The 13,566-nt window shown below is 45.7% G+C and overlaps 1 protein-coding gene across 2 annotated transcripts in view; it reads right to left on the bottom strand.

The window, feature by feature from the left end:
* gli2b (GLI family zinc finger 2b) overlaps positions 1-13,109 on the bottom strand; it is a 60,104-nt gene extending 46,995 nt beyond the window's left edge. For both annotated transcript variants that reach the window (XR_004776850.1, XM_027012992.2), the window contains exons 1-2: positions 12,692-13,109; positions 705-821 (exon numbers count right to left, since the gene is read on the bottom strand). Coding sequence is in view for 1 of the 2 variants with exons in the window: in XM_027012992.2 (XP_026868793.2) it covers positions 705-810 (106 nt within the window). In the remaining variant the exon portion in view is untranslated. The remainder of the gene's footprint in view (positions 1-704; positions 822-12,691) is intronic.
* Positions 13,110-13,566: the final 457 nt, after the last annotated feature.

Here is a 13,566-nt window from a genome sequence, read left to right as displayed (position 1 = left end):
TTTTCCACCCTTTCCCCAACGCCTCTCCCCTGGGATGGTGCCCGTGTAACTTCAGACTCAATTTGAACGCAGTGCCCTCGCCGTGTTCCGCTGACGCCTGTTTGTGCGAGAAGTTTGCGGTGATGTCTTGGCCGCGTGCGGGTTACACTCCCAGCGGTAGTGACCAGGGAATGCTGGGAGCCGTGTTAGGATTCCTGTCAGGGCTTGACTGCGCTTCACCTTTGACTCTGAAGGGTGGGGGGGAGGGGATTAGCCAGTACCTCATGAGGGCACGATTACAGTGAAGTGTGTGAGTGTGAATTTTCTCTCCTTGGATTGGAGCTTTATCTCTGAGATGTATATTTCATGAACATATTTTGATGCGCGGGCCCTATCTGTTGACTTTGCCACTGATGTCGTGTGAAGACTTGCCTGGGTATAATGTAGAGAATGCTGCTGTGCTCTGCTGGGGTCACGCACAAGGGCACGCGAGGACACCCCTGATCAAATGTACCGTCTGACCGGTCTTTAACTTTTGTACAGCACACAACACGTCGCGGCGATGAAAGTAAAACAGAGCCAGACGGAGCAAAACACCAGTAAAAAGAAAGTTTACTGCATGGAAGCATGGAAGTTCCTGAAGTCTGAGAGGGAGAAAGCGAGAGAGAGACGGGAGAGACAGAGGGAGAGACGGAAGAGAGAGAGAGAGGGAGCGATAGCCGTACCTCTGGTCAGGAGCGTCGGCGAGGGCTTTTTGGGCAGGTCGCTGAAGCCACTGCCATCCAGGCTGGTGGTTTTACAGTCCTTCTTCTCGGCAGCGCCTGTCTCCATTCTGGCCGATTCTGTGTGGGACAAGCAAAGAAATATGGAGAAAGATGAAGGTCAGTCAGGAAGAACCTTCTAGAAACATCTTGAGCTAGTGTGAACTGAGAAAGCAGAATGCTGGGCACTCTGGCATCTAAGCTGAACCTGTAGCTATAATTCTGTGTAAAGTGATACAAGACCTACATTATAGGCATTTCTACAAAAATAACATTAATGTGTAGTTATTGTACTGAATGCCATGAATACAACGTCTGCTCTGGACAAGAGCATCTGCTAAATGCCATGATGTAAAAGAGTACACCGTCCGTCTCTAGGTAATGGGGATGCCACTGCACGTGTTGCCCAAAAGAGGGCGCTGTGTGCAAGATTTCTCAGACGAGCAGCCTTCTAAACCGATTCTGCCACTGCGCTTCTCTCTTTTACTGTGTGAAGACACGCCAGTCATACTGTGCACGCTGGTCAACCAAAGTTCCTGCGCCACTGGAAATAAGCAGAACCACATCAGTTATTAAAATCTATAAGACCTTGTGCCACATAGTATGTAGATTTGATACCATTTCTCTTACTGACCTTACTGATCTTAATGGCTGTAAAAATTCAGGCACGTAATGTGTATATCTATGTAATGTATGTATGCATGTATATATGTGTATACATGTATGTACACATAAAAAAATGTACGAAAATGGACTGTGTCAAGAATACATGCACACACACACACACACACACACACACACACACACACACACACACACACACACACACACACACACACACACACATTTAATGGCTGATGAAGGACCTCTGTCCAAAACATTCTGTTTCTCTGGAAACTCTGTGTACTTTACTACAATTTTAAATCTCTCTTTCTCTCGCTCTCTCTTTCTCTCTCTCTCTCTCTCTCTCTCTCTCTCTCTCGCTCTCTCTCTCTCTCTCATATATATATATATTTTGGTGGAGAATTCTTCTATCTCTTCAAGATACACACACACACACACACACACACACACACACACACACACACACACACACACACACACACATATGTATGTGTGTGTGTGTGTGTGTGTGTGTGTGCGCGTGTGTATGTATCTTGAAGCGGTAGAAGAATTCTCCACCTCAAGACCTCAAGCTCAAGTCATACAGGCCACAGAGACCAAATGGCACGCGAGCACTGCCGCTCCATGCTGTAGGACTCTCACCTTGTCCTGGCGGCCACATCTACGATGGCTTTATTCATTTACTCACTCAGCCATCTCAAACCCCCCCCCCCCCCCCCCACTCAAGGTAAGCCGATTAAGGGGACGATGTGCGACTCAATGGCATCTGTTTCACTTTTTGCTCGGCCAAGACTGCTGCTCACGCTCCCCCATCGCTGGCACCCTCGGCCCTGCCATGGCCTTCGGAGACGGAGCGTCTCAGCTCCGTGCACCTCGTTCCACTCTGTAACGGCTACGGACCCGGCGGTGGCCTCCCGAACAGCGTGGAACAAAGAGGGGCTCGCGGCCAGCTCAGTCCTACACAGCAACACACTTGTCAGATCCAGAGATGTGTTTATGGGACCCCGTTGTCACTTTGATCGTTTTTCATGCATTACAATAACATTATCACTCCTTATAATCTCCCTTGTGAGGTTCTTGACTCCAACTGTTGGCAGGCCTTCAAGATGACGCCGCTCTCGAGCTGTCATTTAACCGACAATTACATCATATCTAATGAACGGAACAATATGTACTGCAGAATGCAACCGCAGTGGAAAATAAAAAAGGAGTTTCGAATCCACGGTCAGAAAGTGCTCAGCTGAAACTGATGATCGGATATGAATACTGCAGACATTCTTCCACAAACAATATGTTATGTCCTGCTGGATGATTCACATCAGCCAATAGATGCCCACCATCTAACGCTTCCCAAATCAAACAGGATTCTGTCCCCTCGCTAACCCCTGTCCCAGCCTACGCCCACAAAGCTGGAGACCGCATGGGGTCATCCCGGGTCCACCCCAGTGCCACAGGAGGGCGCACGACATTGGCTAATACAGGTGTCAAAGAGCAAACAGACAGATGGCAATGAGAGCAGAGGTGGCAAGAGGCAATCTTTTTGTCATTTTCCATCAACGGTTAGACGCCAGGGGCTCGGGAGGAAGACTGGGAGGATGAAGAGGCAGGAGGCAGGACAAAGAAGGGCTAATCCCTGATCAGAACCGTGCAACTCACTTGGTGATGCCCGTCAGAGGTCAGATGAATGCTCTGCAGGGATCTGTCCACGAAAGCTGCTACCGTGGACATGGAAACTTAAAACGAACAGATTTGGGGTTAGGCTGTGTCACGGAACTAAATGTAATTCTGAATACGATCACATGTTGGAATGACATGTGATGAGACATTCCAAAAATCTTTTTGTATGAAAGTGGTTACCGACGTGACGAAAGTGTGCTCCAAAACAAAAAACCGTGTCGATGTTTTAGTCCGCATTCATCCCGATGATTACGCAGGCTTTTGCTGAGGGTGTTCTTTATGCGAAAAACCTCACCAAGAAATCTAATAGAAGTGGAGTCAGACATTGTGCTATTCAAATCTACAACAACACCTGATATGCAACAGACCATGAAAATATGCCTGATTCAACCCCTGACACAAGACATGAAAAAACGTTTTGTGCGAATATATTTTCACTCGATCGCTTAAATGGTCAAAGAGCATAATGCACACAAAGAGTGAGGAATGTAAGGCTCGGATTCAAACAGCAATCTATAACCACCTCCTATTCTCACCCCAACTGCAGTTCACACAGGCCATTCAGCGTAATATGGCCTGAGGCACCCAAATCGTGGCTCTATTTTTTCAGGCCCTTGAATACGTGAAAGAGGCGTGAAAGGGCCTGACGGACAGGCCTGTGTGCTCTTTGGATCATCGGCGGCGGCTGAGGCGGCTGGCTCCCTTTGAAGACGCTTAACAGGTGCAGGGGGGGGTGTTCTCGTCCGTCGGTTGGGTGTTGTGAAGACGGATGTGCCTCGCGAGTATCGTGCCCACGTCCTGCCCCCCACCCCCCCCGGAATGGAGCTCTCATTAGTCGCACACAGTCACGCTGAAGACCCCGGATTGCTAATTATGCTCGGTGAAATAACAGCTGTCATTCACGTCGCATAACAAGCGCGCCCGCATTGGGTCACTGATCAGTGCGCTCAAACGCTGCCCGAACGCCCCACCATGAGTGCCGCTACGGGTTTCAGCGTGGTGGGCATTACGCCGGAGCACAAGTGATTTCTCATTCCATTCGAGGTGGTGTCATGCTGAACCAGTGAATAGCACACAGGTGTAAAATCCTCGTATGGCTCCAACAAAAGGAAAGGAACCAGCTACTCGGTTTTAGCCGAGCTCAAACGATTGCCAGCGTATCTTAAAAAAAGAGCCCGGTGAGCAGCAAGGGTCCGTACACAGCAGTTAACCCCGGCCCTCCTTTGTCAACTACCACTGGCTTTAGTGTACACACGCAAATGGCCATTCAGCTGGGTATGATAACTAACAATAGAAGGTCTTAGAGGAAGGTAATTGAGGAGAACAACAACTTTTGAACTTAAATCTCTTCCATTCAAGGCCCCATTGTGTTGAAATCAATGACATGTTTGTTTTAACACCTCATTCTCTCTGCATAGGTTTACTACTTATGTTCACCCCCCCCCCCCGCCCGCTCCAAGAAGGCTTTAGCGCCCCCCCCAAAGAAGAAGCTATAAATGAACACTGAGTAGAATGCAAACAGAAATCGAAGAGGCAACTCAATTAAAGGCTCTAAATAGCACTGAGAATCTCTCTTTCTCCTTCCACTGTTGAGATGTTGTACAGGTGGGACCCCCAGCACGCAGCCAGGGCGGAAATAAAAATGTTGGATGAGGAAAGCTGACTTAGAAGGCTCGGAGATTAGTGGTAAACACCACGAAATGGGTCAGCGCGCAAGCGGCCTCCCCGGAGTGCACGTCCGGTCAGGAGGGCACAGCGATGGACACTCTGCTAACATGTCTCCTTGCTGCAGCCCTGTGGGGTTAGCAGTGTTTCATTCTCAGGTAGACAGTTGTAGCATTATGGAGATAACCCACCCCGCCGAGACTGAGAGTGGAGCCCCTCGTGAAGTTCGGCCCATTTCCTGTGTGAAAACGCTGTCCATTATTTCCTGACAAAAGCCAGCTGTTAGTTGTGAAGCACTGCGAGATACAAGGGGAGTTCATGCCATTACACTGATATCCTTTAGCCTTATTAAGAACATTATCAAAATAATGATATTTGAATATTTTGATTATTTACACTGTTTGATTGTTTACACTGTTTAAATATTAACTTGGCAGCATATGGTCTGTTTAACATTGGTAAAAGTAAGTCCCATATATGAACCAGTGGTAATGGGTTTGCCTGTTAGATCAAGACGATCTAGATCCAGCAATAGCCAGACAGCAAACTGGAGAGAATCCACATACTACACAGATCATGTGGGTCCTGTTATTTTACTTTGAGTTTTGCAGGGGTTCAGTGGCGATGCCTTGGATTAGCTTTCATTCTGTTTGAACAGAGCATGGCAAGAAAAGGGAACTCCAAGAGTACAAATTTGGAAAATTTAACTTAGCAACCCATGAGCTAGGCTGAGTTTCAAAACATTATTCATGCTCAAGCCCAAAGAGATATGCAAGAGAAGCCATGCACAAATGTTCATTATGGTTGCATACTTTATGAGCAGGTAGTTGTGATCATTCAAAACATGTCACATATGTTTAATGTGCAATGAAAATAGCCTTGTGCTGTACAGTTCAAAATTAGCATCTTTTGCTGAAAGGGAGTGCACAGGGAGCCCGATTCCTTAAATCCGACCCGTCCGGGGTAACAAGGGGAGAGGGGGTGGGAAAGAAGCGCGCGCCACGTCTGCTGAAACGAATGGCTGTGTATTCCAGGTGCACTGAGCTTTCCGGAGAGCCGTTTGGCTCATCACGCAGGATTACTTACAGCAACCCGCAACCCATCACGCTGAGTAATTACGGAGCAGCGCTGCCGGCCAAACAAATGGCTCTGACAGAACGCTGAAAGGTCACACAGTGAAGTCCTGGAGAACACACTGAGTCCTCTCCCTCTCCCTGCCTCTTGGCCCGCGTCTGGTGTGATCATTCAGACAGCACTGTTGACTCGGAGCAAAGCTCTCTGTTTTGGTGCATAAGTAGGGTTAATGATATTTACATATGTACTGGATGGGGGAAAAAAAAACTTCAACTTTAGCATGACAGCACAAGTGTTACATTAATCAATACAGCTATGAATACCTTTCTAATCCTGTTTTGAAGACTCTCGGGTAATAGGGACTGTTGTCAAGCTGAATGCCTCCAAAGATGTGCATGTCAGACTAATGAAAGAAGCTTGAAATCTATTTCTTGTCATTGAATTATTATAGTCCTAGCCGAATAGAAGGAAATGACTCTAAAACATGACAGGCATTTGCACTTGTCAAGCACCCAGAGCATTTTCTTCTTGTGTCTCTTACAGAAAGGGCCAGAGTCTATCAAGACATTAACCCCACTAAATTCCGGGCAAACAGTTCTCCTAATATGATGACACTAAATTTGAGGAGTGAATCCTGGACATGAAGACATCTTCATGACATACAAAGATTTACAAGGTGACTGGGGGTGGGGGGTGGGGGGTGGCCATTCTGGCTCTTGTGTGGATCGCTGAGCCAAAAGGACGCCAGTGGATTCATGTAGGCCCCCTTGGCGAGAGAATGCGGGGGGGGGGGGGGGCAGTCATACGGACCTGGCTCTAAAGGAGGAGTGGGGGTTGGGGCAGGAGCGAGGCCCCGTGGCTGGGATCACACCCCCTGCTGGTAAGTGCAATATCCTGTTGGCGATCTCCTTGGCTTTAGCCAATGTCAAACAGATGTTGCGACTATAGCCCTTGCTAAACTTCAGGGGGAGAATCCCTTATGGGAGGATCCGTGCTGTCTCAAGGAATCAGCCTCTAGAATGATCACCGCTCAAATGCGCCAAACGCGGCTCTTTCACGAGGTTACATGGCGTGGACCCTCTGCTGAAAACTTGTGCGTTGTCTGGGCCTCCAGGCACGGCTTTAAAGGCAAGCCCTTTGGGGAACTTTCTATTGCTTTAACTGCTGTGCCCCTGCAATGGATGCTTTCTTTAGACGGTCACCTTTGATCCAGCGACCAAATGGTGCTGTTAAGAGACACTTGTGGTTTAACAGCCAGGCAGTGCTGTAAACGTCCTCCCGGGTCTGTGTTCGAGGACTGAAGAGGCCAGTCAACTGCTTAACCACACACTAGACTCCACTTTTAAGAGGTTGCTGTCAGCTCAAGATGGTCCATTGTGCAGCTCTCTGAAAGGCATTTTAAGAGATACCAGATTGGGAGCAAACCTCCTAATCAGACGTTGTCTCATCCGCACATGGAAAGCTGGCAATCAAGCATAGCTTTTCTTACTTTTTGCCTTCTCTGTTTTCTGAATGCTGACTCAAGGCTTTTGCTACACACTGGAGGTAACAGTTCAATTACTGTGGGATCCATGTCAGCGTCAGAGGTCTGCTGTGTTAGGCTAGACTCAACCTTCTGCATATGCTGTAATCTCTGGGCCACACCTCCGTACAAACAGTTGTCTGGCTGCTGTATTACAAACTCTGTACTACAAAGTAGATGAAAACACAAAGCCATTCCTCCCTCCTGCATTCTGCTGCTGAAATTCTTCTTGTACACCCCTGGGACCAGGCGTTTACTGGAGCAAAATGTCAGTATGATTTATCCAGCCACCTGCTTCAGGCTTGACCTTACCTTAAACTTAGCATGCATAACTGTAACATGGCTACCCAGCTGAATTCACTTAAAAACTACCACAGCCGGACACAGACAAGATAATGGCCCAGGAGAGGATTTTGCAGGCCACTGTATTAATTCAAAGTTCCAAGTGTTCGGAAGATGAAGAACACAAGCATGGCTGCCCGATAGCCATCCCTTTCTCAGGGATAGAGAGACCCAGATCCCTCGGCTGGGCCCCGACCCCACGCCTGATTGTCAGGAGTGCATTTGAATGCAGTCGGCTAACGCACGGAGCTGTTATTCAAGGCATCACATGTACGCCTCGTCCTCTAGTCTGCCGGTTAGGAGTCTGTGGCTTGGCTGTTCTTCAGAATCTCTCGGCTCTGCCTTACGAAGCTAATGAAGAACACGCCCTGCGAAGAACTGCCCCACTCCGCTGCCCAGAAAAATAAGTCATCGAGGACCATGCAGCCCCAGCAGAGACTCCTCTTCAACAGCAGCTCAGTCTTGGTAATGTAAACACACAGCTCCCGCTGCGATGCCGTATCCCGAGCTGCTTCGCGCGGTGCCAGACAGCCCATCCCTCGATCTCTCGTGAGTCATCCGGGGTGCGGCGGGGGTTGGGGGAGGTGCAGGGGGTGAACGCTGCAACCGGTGAATGTTTGTACTAGTCTATCTGCGGGGAAAGTGATGAAGATACGTTTGCATTGCTGTGTACAGGCCCATGGCTTGCCGCTGTCAGAAGTTCTTTAAGGGTTGGAAGAGGATCATCTGGTTACACCATCCCTCCAGGAATTAATTAAGTCCCGAATCAAAGCATGCCAAGAGGTGCTATGGATACCCATCACATTTCAGTGCAAAGCGAGTTTCTGTTGCCCCTGGTGGCATGCAGATCCTTTGATTTTGATGCGTCTCTTGGTGCATGATGCCCTTTCATGAGACAGGGCCTCTCTGATTTCATTCAGTGTAATTAGACGGTGCTTGATGCCTTATTGTCTCTGCTCGATGAGGGCCTCTCCTCATGTCTGGGTTCATGCTCTTGCTTGGTGCCTGGGGCTGACTGTTCATTTAAATCTCACTCTGCTGCTGAATTAGGGGTAAGAGGATGGTTAAGACCAACTGGGAATGACAAAAGCAGAGATAAACACTCTGTACACCTACAAGGTCTTTCTAATGCAGTGGCTTGTAAGTTTACACTGAGGTGCTGAACATTCACTAAAATAAATATTAATACATTTTAATCAATCTAGGCTTTCATCTTAAGGAAGGAAATAATCCTTTTTAGAATGTAAATAATTTTAACTGGCCAGTTGGCGGTCGTAGCTCAGTGGTTAAGGTACTTCACTAAGAATCTGAAGTTTGCCAATTCGAGCACTGTGAGGTTGCCACTGTTGGGCTTCTGAGCAATACCCTTAACGCTCAATTGCTCAAATTGGATTCAGTCATAATTGCAAGTTGCTATGAATAAAAGTGTCAGCTAAATGTAAATATTATTTTGGAAATAAGTATCACAAGGCTGACACATCTAAACTAATATGTGTTTTGCTGACACATGAATCCACCAGATATCCACATAAGCCTCTGACTGGTTGCGTGAAAAGGAGCCTTAGATTGAGTCTGTGTGAAGCCCAGACAGTTACGCGATTTACATGATGCTGAAAAATATTTAGTTCCACAGGGTCCAAAGTTCATGCCAAAGTTTCTCCTCCAAACATGAGAAGAACAAATTTCACAACCATCTTTTCGTAACACGCCCTTCGCCCTTGGTCAGTAAAAAGCTTGGCTTTTTTTCTGGGAGCTCTGCATGTAAAGCTGCTAACTTTAACATCTTTAACATCCTTTCAAAATGTACTACACATTCTGGCCTGCAGAAACATATTCCTGGAATGCAGACTCATAACATGTTCAAAAGTCATCGTTAATAACAAAACTGACATCTTTTCCCTTACTTTTAGGTTCTGATGTGTGTTCACAGTGTATCATTCCATTCCATTTCCTGTTTTAACCCAAGGTGTAATATTTCCTAATCAACCGCTTTTCCTAACGCAAACATGTGCCTTGACACACACGGGTACTGCGACGCCCTGATCTTACACGATATCCAGTGTCCCATATGGGCTTAATCTACTTCTCTCTGATGAGCAGTCCCACACTGTCCCATGTGGTCACAAGCCAGGAATCCTGAGGGTTGTAGTGAGCAGTGTACCCCTCCCACCAAGGCCAGCCGATGGAGAGGGGATCCAGAGAGACTAGAAAAGATGCTGACCACAGAAATTGCCTGGGGACAAATTGCTCTCAACTGGCAGCTAGATTTCTCAGGGCAGACAAGAAAACAAAAATATTAGTGTTCCGCTGGTTCGCTAGTTTATGGAGGCAATTACACATTTGCCCTTTGGGGAAACATATATAATACTGATGTCTTTCTGTTAAAAAGGGGAGAAAGGTATCTACCATAAATAAGTGTTAATTCTGATGAGCGCATTACAGTTCCATGGCAGAATAAAATCAGTCAATATTCAGTTTGTGAACAATGTAAACTATTATTCACCCTTACATCAGTCTTTGTAGGTAATTAAGCCAATATGGCAGGAGAAACAATGAAACCTGAGATGTTTCTGCATCCCATTTGTCCAAAATCAGCTTGGTATAACATAACATAGATTCCCAGGGGTCAGTGCTTCCATTGAGACACCACAATGGAATGACTTCTCCAGGGGTCGAATCCCCTCAGATTCCTGCACATATTGGGAGGACTGCCTTCATATACTCCAGTGAGAAAGGCCATTGTGCTTGTGGTCTTAGTAGAAAAAGTGGAGAGAAAGAGAGTGAGAGAGAGAGAGAGAGAGAGAGAGAGAGAGAGAGAGAGAGAGAGAGAGAAAGAGATGGTCCCCTGCAGACCAGTACTGAAGGCTCTATCACTTACAAATATTTGGAAGAGGAGACTAGAAAGGAGAACGGGGAGAGTAGTCAAAAAATCAGTTTAATAAGTGTTATTACTTTTACATGCGTGTTAAGAGATTAACCAATGGTTAAATACTCTATTAAGGTACACAGATACATATGGGAAAGATTTAAAAAATGACCATTATTATTATTATTATTATTATTATTATTAACTGGACTATAAAAAAAAACTTTCCTTACTACACACACACACACACACACACACACACACACACACACACATTTTGCATATAACCCTTTTCTCTTTTTATAGAGCTTTTTATCTCTTTTGTGCTTGGCACCTCTGACATCTTAAAAAAACACTCTTATTATCAAGGGGAACCTGACTTTATAGCTTCTGATACCAAGCAACAAGAATGGATTAGATGGCAGAGTGCTGAGGTGTGTTAACGAAGGGAGCGTCTTTCTTGTTTTAACTTCTCATTCGTCTCTGCGGGGAGTTTTACGCACATTTCATCGTCTACCCCAACCGCTCGACTTCCTCCATGCCGTGCTCCGCTATCGCCGTGATTCTCTCGATGTTTTAAGAGACAGTTCTCCTCCTTTCGCGGCGTTTGGTTCATTAAATTCGCCACCAATGGGCGCAGAAGAAAAGAGCCGATCACTGAAGGGTTGACTGAGAACGGGACGTGTGAAAATGGCAGGCTAAAGGCTCCGGGTGAGATGAAAGGGGCATGCCTGTCATGCGATTTGGAGGCCGATGACCGCAAGCTCCACCGGGCCTGAATAATCTGAATGGTCCGTCGTTCTTTTACATCCTTTCAGCCTCTTCAGCCTGACTGCTGGAACTCTTCATAGCGGACAATAGCAAATGCACTAAAACTTTTTTCTTATGCTAATGCATGTGGCCGGGTCCTCGCATTAAAAAAAAAATCACTCCCACCAACTCCTTTCGCCTCTTCCTCTAGGATTTAAATGGGCCAATTAGAGGTTTTTCCTGCTTTTTCTGCTTGTTCTGCCTCCTTGTCAGCTAAGTTTCTGAGCACACAACTCTTTCGTTCTCTTCCAATGAATTGCCCAGTTTTATTTTCTCTTTTTCATCGTGCGATATATAGAAAGATAACACAAAAGCCGTATGTACAAGTGCCATAAACAAAACATGAGCCTGATTACTCATATTTATTCCACGCATTTCCGCATAAACCTACAGTAAACGGAAGAAAAGCCACTAAGACTGCGACGGTGTTTCAGCTTGGAGAGCAAACACCGGGCCTTTCAACTTTCAACAGCCTGAGCGCCTCAGAAAACTAGAGATCACGCCAGTTGACACTCCTCTATTGACTATTAACAAACTAAATATGCATACAAATATGCATACATTTATATTAATAAAAATGCACTCAAAGTTAATAACTAGGAAGCTTGTGTATTAAAGTTGATCTTTTTGTGTATTTTGTAATCCTAATTATTCATAACTAGTCCATAAAGTCCTAATAAAGCATGCTTTTTAATATATTCAAATTAAAACTGAAAGTTGATTTAAAAGTGAAACTGTCCCGTTGACAATCATTATGCCTGTTCTCAAATCTGTAATCAAACACACATTAGATAACAGCCTATCATTAATCTTCTTCTAAAATCTAATCCGCAGATATATCTTCCTAGCCAAAATGCATCGCATAAATATTACGAATCCGTCTTAAATCCCCTGTATTTGAGCCCTTTAATGGGATTGGCGCCTTACGACTTTCTGATCAGATCTAGCCCCATATGGATCAAGTTGCAGGCAAAATGTTTGAAATTCCAACGTGAAGTCAGTTGAAAGTGCAAACAAGAGTTTAAAACCAGCTCATATCCTCATAAGTTTATCGACTTATCTCAGCCTATTTTACATTCTCTATTTCGTTTTAGCCCAGTAGTAACAATGTAATACAAATGGGTCAATAAATGAAGTTGTTGTTTTTTTTAATTTGCGAGACAAATTCGATCGCTGATTAGCTTGCATGAACAGTTCAAGTGCAAAGGGATAAGAAAGAAAGAAAGAAAGAAAGAAAGAAAGAAAGAAAGAAAGAAAGAAAGAAAGAAAGAAAGAAAGAAAGAAAGGAAAAGTGCCCGGTGGTAGCCTAATACCGTTGTGGTAACACGCAGCGGAAACATCTTAATCGTGATATATAGCCAATACACTTACGTCTGCGACAACGGTAGTCCTGTCGTGACCCGAGGTCTCCTGATTCAGCGTGTCTTCCAAGACGATTCGAATATTTTTCAAAGGAAACTTTTTCGGTCCAGAAATGACAAGACGCACATCCTTTCGAGCATGACACGACAATCCATCTAAACGCAGCCTACAAAACTCCGCAAAACTCTGGACAGAACGCTAGTTAGGCATTCCGTCGCTCCGTCGCTCACAAATCATTCAGAAAGTTCGCGCAAAGTTTGCGAGCCTGCTCAACTTTTTTGATCCATCGCTTTATATATCATTGAATCGACTTTTCGAACAACTCGGCTTTCGCCAACGAAAACATTTGTTTGGTGTTATAGTCACGAACAGAAGAATAAAAACCCATGCAGAGTTTCGACTGACGCTCGTACGGTAGACGTTCAGCTTTGAGATTCCCTGGCTGATCTGTTTTCAATCCGAGCCCCCTCCCTACCTCCCCCCACTTTGGCTTCTCGCTCCCTTCACTTCCCCAGTGAGTTCAACCATTTGCTACTCCAGATGGGCCGGGCTAGAGAACCCGACTGCGCGACACACAGAAAAGTTTGAAGTTTCATTGCGGGTTCAGTCGCTTTTGTATCGAAGCCTCATTTAGAATACAAATAATGTAGGTGCGTTGGTATATAACGCCAGGTCGGATCTATTTTTTATTTTTTTTGCATTCGTGGTTTTCCGTTATGTAGCTAAGCATCACTTCTGGAAATAGCATTTTCTGATATAGCATTATATGTAATAGGATAGCCTGCCAGCGGGCCATGCCCTACAGCCTGTATCATTAGTTCGTACGCATTTAGTCATTAAATGATATGAAACCTTTATGTTTTATGGACGCGGCTTGTCTGGTT

Source organism: Electrophorus electricus, chromosome 1 (assembly GCF_013358815.1).
Source record: "Electrophorus electricus isolate fEleEle1 chromosome 1, fEleEle1.pri, whole genome shotgun sequence".
NCBI lineage: Eukaryota > Metazoa > Chordata > Actinopteri > Gymnotiformes > Gymnotidae > Electrophorus > Electrophorus electricus.
The sequence above is the reverse complement of the archived record's forward strand: the minus strand, read 5'-3'. Positions and strand labels throughout refer to the sequence as shown.